At 41.5% G+C, this 6,000-nt stretch overlaps 1 protein-coding gene across 2 annotated transcripts in view; it reads left to right on the forward strand.

Moving 5' to 3' along the window:
• GABBR2 (gamma-aminobutyric acid type B receptor subunit 2) overlaps nt 1–4,925 on the forward strand; it is a 473,703-nt gene extending 468,778 nt beyond the window's left edge. For both annotated transcript variants that reach the window (XM_032119790.1, XM_032119799.1), the window contains exon 19: nt 2,450–4,925. In XM_032119790.1, coding sequence (XP_031975681.1) covers nt 2,450–2,615 — 166 coding nt within the window. In that variant the 3' untranslated portion in view covers nt 2,616–4,925. The remainder of the gene's footprint in view (nt 1–2,449) is intronic.
• Nucleotides 4,926–6,000: the final 1,075 nt, after the last annotated feature.

Below are 6,000 nucleotides of genomic sequence, written 5' to 3' on the forward strand. Positions count from 1 at the left end.
AGCAGGTCCACACTCTTCTTATGAGAAGAGCTGAATGCAATATTCCCTGTGGGGTCTCACCAGAGCAGAGCAGAGGGGCAGCATCTCTTCCCTCACACTGCTGGCCACGCTGCTTTTGATGCAGCCCAGGATATGATTAACTTTCTGGGCTGCAAGTGCACATAGCCTGGTCATGTCCAGTTTTCATCCACCATCACCCTCAATTTCCTCTTGGCAGGGCTGTTCTCCATCCCTTCATCCCCCAGCCTGTATTGATACCAAGGGCTCTCCCCAAAAGCATAGGCAAAATGTGTAAGGACTGGGAGAAGGGAAAATCACACATATTGTGAGAAAAGGAGCCCTAAACAGAGTGAGGCAAGGCACAAGTTCTACTTTCACTTCAGGTGAAAATAGCAAGTTTGTTTGGATTTTGCTACTTGTTTTGTTTTGTTTCACGTTTCACCCTAGGAGTTTTGTCTACACTCTTAATTGTGTGCAAGTCTCCAGGCTACAGTTCTCTGCCCCAATTCCAGGAACCAAATTTTCAAGTGAAAGTAAACTTTTAAGTACAGTTAAAGCAAAATTCGCCACCCACTGCAGCCACTGTTGGCATAGCTAAATAAACATGCTTTGTCCGTGGTATGGCTAACAGTGAAATGGATGGAAAAAAAAAATCCTATTCACTTGATTATGCAACTGGATTCTCTTGGAGTAGCTTCAAAAAGCCCTTTAATGAGAAGTCTATAACAGTTGAACAAAGTAAGCATTTCCACTGGTGGGAAAATAAGTGCGGCCATTCTGCATTTGACCCCTCAACAAGAGACAGAATGACAATCCATGGCATCGGGCTCATAAGGATTCAGCACAGGGAAAGAGTGAGCCATGCCACCTCTGCACTCCTTGGGAACAAGGCATGACTTCATTGATAGCACCAGAAAGAATCAAGCACAGTAGCAAAATAACAATGAATGGATTTTGTTCAGTTCCAGGAGTGCATTGCCAGCACTAGAATGGTCATCACTGAGGACTAACATTGCATGAAAGTTTTAAAGGGAGTTTGAGGGGAAGACAACAAGAAAGAGTTTCCTGGGTAGGCAGACAACAGCTATTTCTACTGCACCTCTGTATAAATAAGCCAAAGTTTGTAGTGGAGAAACTAAAGAGAAGAACACTACATTTCTTTCTGTTTGAGTTTAAAAGCTATATTGCCTGGTTCCCAAGCAGTGCAATGGATGCCTTGGTATCTGTGTCTGCTACCTAACACAAGCAATTAAATGTCATTTGAATCAGAAAGGCTGTTCAAAGGGCTAGCTGTCAAGCATGCACCCCTTGTAAAGGCCTGTCTATACATTGTCATTATATCAGATAATGGGCAAACATAAATTTAAAACTCTATTATACAATTACAATGCTTTCTATGGGCATTTTTGTTCTGAAATCCAAAAGCCAGTCTTCAGTTCAGCTCAGTCACTTTGACATCTTTCTTCTCTTTAGAAAGTTCCACTGTGTTTCAAGGGTGAATGTCTCCAAATGCAAAGCCATCCTGAGGATAAAATGACTGAAATCATCTTTTACACTAGCAAACCTCAACAGGATTTCGATTTTGTGGAAGGTGCTAGTATATCCACAGCACAGGGGTAGCAGAGGCCTTTTCTAATGGCACCATGCTCTCCAAGGAAAGGGCTTAGATGGGATACCTGTGAGCAGGATTTAGTATCCATTTTTAAAAAAATTACACCAGTTATTATGATGTCAATCTGCTTGGAAAAATGGATACAGAATGTTGGGTTTAGGAACACTGAATTTTGGTATGGGTGTTGGACAGGACTGCTTTTAGAGTGCCAGTTCCTCAGTCCCATAGCACTGACTGAAACATCTATCACCTCAAAAGCACAGACCCAAACTTTAAAGAGGAGCTACTTAAAAGAGGAAAAAGCCATCAGTCCCAATCACCATGCACCTGTGTTTGCTTCAGCTGGAGTTGCAAAAATGCCATCCTTAGTACTAACATCCCTGTGCTAAGTGATGCATGGCTTGAAACTCAGTCTGTGACCTCGTGCATGTCTACACAGTTGGTCAGGGCTCTGAAGGCAGCTGGTTGCTTTGCAGGGGGTGGGGGGTCACCAAGCCATACGGCCTCTTTGCAAACTTAAGGTTTTCCCTTTTCCTGGTATCAGCAGTCTAACAATTAACCTGAATGTGCCTGGGAATTTCAGAAGGTTGTGGGATGCTGAGAAAGCACGCTTATTTTCCTTTGCCATGTCTAACCTGCCAGAAGAATTCCCCAAGGGGAAAATAACATCACGGTGGCACAGTTCAACATCAGCAAGGGCCGTGCTCTTGGCATTAACCCTGTCGGTCACAGCGGCAGGCACAGAGAACTCCCTCGCAGCACCCTGGGAGCACACCAGCCATGTAATGTATTCCATTTGGCCCTTGGCTAACGCTGCTCTCCCTGTCTCTCCCGCAGCATACAGCGCCGGCTGTCCTTGCAGCTGCCCATCCTCCATCACGCCTACCTGCCGTCCATAGGAGGAGTCGATGCCAGCTGTGCCAGCCCATGCGTAAGCCCCAGTGCCAGTCCTCGGCACAGACACGTGCCACCCTCCTTCCGAGTGATGGTTTCAGGGCTGTAGGAGAGGGAGATCAGTGCTTCCTGAACTGCTTTTAAGTACTCAATGACTGGACTAAACATCTGACCTAGAACTCTGCTACAAACATGTAACATTGGCTCTTAATGCAGAGGAACTTCTGCTGAGGCCCTCGTCACAGGAGTGCCCACGTAACTCATGTGAAAAAGCAAAGGAGGACACAAGGAGTTTGATCTGTAGCCTTATTCATGGAGTTTTTATTTCTTCACCTAGAAGTCACTGAAAAATGTTTCTTCCAAAATTTCTACTAGCAACAAGGAGGCTGGGATATACGGATCTTGCAAAAAAGACACTAGGGAAAAAAAAAACAAACACTCAAATGTCACTGAGCTTTATGTGGCTGCTGAGAACATGCAATTCTATACTGTATCCATGTAAGGAAAATGCAGTGGTTGAGCTATACCATGTTGGAATAGATACACTCATTTTTACAAGAGTTGTGTTAAATCGCTGGAAACATTCTGCACTGGTTAGTCTTGCTTTTTTTCATTTCAGGGATGATGTTTAGTAGGAAAGAAGAATTGTGAGAAATGATTCCTCGGGTGTCATTGAGACTCTGCAGTGCTGTGAGCAGGGTCACCTTTACCTTGCAGCTGTATGTGTAACCCAAGCTCCAGCTCTGAGTTGCCACCAGCTGGAGAGCTGCTGATTGCAAGCAGAGCACTTCACCCATCTCCAGGGGCATTGGTAGTGACTGCTGACCATCTGCAGCTTCATTTTTAGCAAAGTTTCTGCACCTATTTCAGAATAAATAGCACCAACCATAACACACTAAACTGTCTGAAAAAGTCCTGGGGCTGATAACTCAGGACACTGAGGACAGATGGGTAGTAAAGTCTTAATGCCACAGGATGAATTGTTTTTCCTAGTTTGTTTGAACTGTGTCACACATAATTACAGTAAAATTAATTTAGTGGACTTGGGGGGGAGGGATTAGGGCACAGCACTTTGCTGCTGCGGGCAAAGCCTGCAGGGCACATAGATGTGAATATACACAATGTTTGCTTCGTACCTGCGTACGTGTGACAGTTGTAGCGGATATTAGAGAGGACAAATCAAATTTACCAATAGAATATTTTATCTGAATCCTGAAAGGACTGTGAAAAAACAATTGGTTTTATACTTTAGCTCCTTTCCCTGAACCAAAGTAATTAGGAGGAATGATAGTGGTGTACCGTCTGGACCAACTCTGGAGCCAAACCCTCAGGCACAGGTGAGACACACATGCAGCTTCTTTTTTCAAAGGACTGGAAATGTGTCCTCTCACTGCCAGGGCTGTTTGCTAAAAGTAGGGGGAAAAAACCACATGAAGCACCCACTAGGCTCTCAGTTTTCTTCGATCAACACCTGTGCCCCTCAGACCAAACCTTTGGAATGATATTTGTACAAAGGTTTACAAATCAGCAATGACTGAAGCACAGCTGAAGGGGTTCATTACCTGAGGGAATTAACTGCAGCTTTGACAAGCTAGCATAAATCTCCATTAAAAATAAAACACACCTCATAGTGGCCAAAACCAACACGAATATGTATCTGAATCTTGCAATCAGGAGCATCACAAAATATTTCACTTGGCACATACAGTAAGAGAGGTTATGGAAATATCTGTAGCTTTTAGAACAAAAAACCATGTAAGTATAAACACAGATAAACTAGAACTCATTACTCTGTTTAAGCACTAAACACTGATGTCGTCACTCAATGTGTGTTGACAGTATTCTCTTGCTTTATTAATATCATCAGGGCCTGGTTTATTTTAAAAGGAATGTTAATTTTTAAAAAGAGAAAATTACAATATTGTATATAATGTATACACAAAGATCTCTGTAGAAATATTATTCCAACTTAGCAGGAAAAAAAAATAATTCAGAAGTATCGGACCATTGGAGGTGAGTGTGTGTGTGTGTGTGTGTGTCTGTAACTTCGTGAATACTGACTGTGTGACGTTTATTAGGTTTAAACCATGCAGTACATTCTTTGTCTCAATGATACTGTAGTTTCTCCCATAACATTTTTTTTTTACTTTACTGCAGATAACAAGACCAACCAAGTGAATATAGCTATTTAATGTTTCTGTTCTTTTATACTGCAGCAAAAATGTACTGTAAATTTATGAAGAGGCTGTGCCCCAATGGCATTTTCCAATGATGTTAGTGCACAAATGCTTTAAACTAGACTGGAACTGCCAGAAGAAAATGTAAATGAAGAATTTCTTGTATAACCTTATACTGCATGAGATCAATTTTTAATAAATTGTTGCAAATCTGTTTTTATGAATAAAATATATAAAACTTAGCTTTTTGCACTCAATGCCCTCTTCCCCCATAGCAAAATCGTTTTTAATGAGTATGTGTGTATATATATAAACATAGGTATATATATAAAAGCCTCCTCAGAGAAAGAGGAATCCTATTACAACACTACATTTTAATAAAAATGTAATATGTAATAAAAATACACATCCTAGTAGTTGAACAGTTTGCATTTGGAGATAATAGATAGAAGAGCCTCTGCCCCGGAATACAATTACTGCAGTACCCAAGAGTGAAGTCTAAGACCTTTTTCAAATGGAAAACTAATCAAAACATGTACTGAACATTTATATCCAAACCACACTTAGCCCACACACTGTTCTCTCTTGCCCCACAGTGAATGTGAATTCAGAAGAAAAGGAAATATTTTACTATTTCACACGAATTATTGAAATTGAGCCAATCTTCCAGCTCAATAGTAAAATCTCTGCATTAACAAATGAGACATTTCTGAGAATAAACACCAAATCCTTCATGAAGGCAAACATTAAGCCTCTCCGTCTAGTTTTGTGCATGTGGTGGGGTTTGTGTCTTAAGGCAGGTTCTTCCACATGGCAGAACAGGAGGAGGGTGGGAATGTAGGGCAATGAGACAGTGACAGGAAAGAACATTTTGAGTTGTTTGCTTTTCAACAGGGGAGCATCCTCAAGCCAGCCCAAAATGTCATAAAGCCCAAGATGTGGGAATTAGAACCACCACAAATGGTTTTGCAGCAGGTTTCTGATGCAGCTTAGGAGTCCCTCCGAACATATTTAAAAAGAGAAAATACCAAGGAGGAGTTAACAGTGAGGATCATGTCTCTCAGTGCAGAATACCAGATGGCAGGAGAAACTCAAACAGATACATCAAAGCTCATTCAAGAAAGGAAAAAAGTACAGAACAACTTCAATGCGAAACCTACATTCAACCAGAAATTGTGGGAGGATGTGAAGAATTTAGAATTGCTCATGAATAATAGGAAACCAGAACAAAGAGAAATATTACTTTAAAGGGTCATGAAAAAAAAAAAAAAGAGGGAAATGTCAGGGGAGCAGCTTTATTTGAACCATTGAGTTTCC

The sequence above is a fragment of the Corvus moneduloides genome, chromosome 1, assembly GCF_009650955.1.
Source record: "Corvus moneduloides isolate bCorMon1 chromosome 1, bCorMon1.pri, whole genome shotgun sequence".
NCBI lineage: Eukaryota > Metazoa > Chordata > Aves > Passeriformes > Corvidae > Corvus > Corvus moneduloides.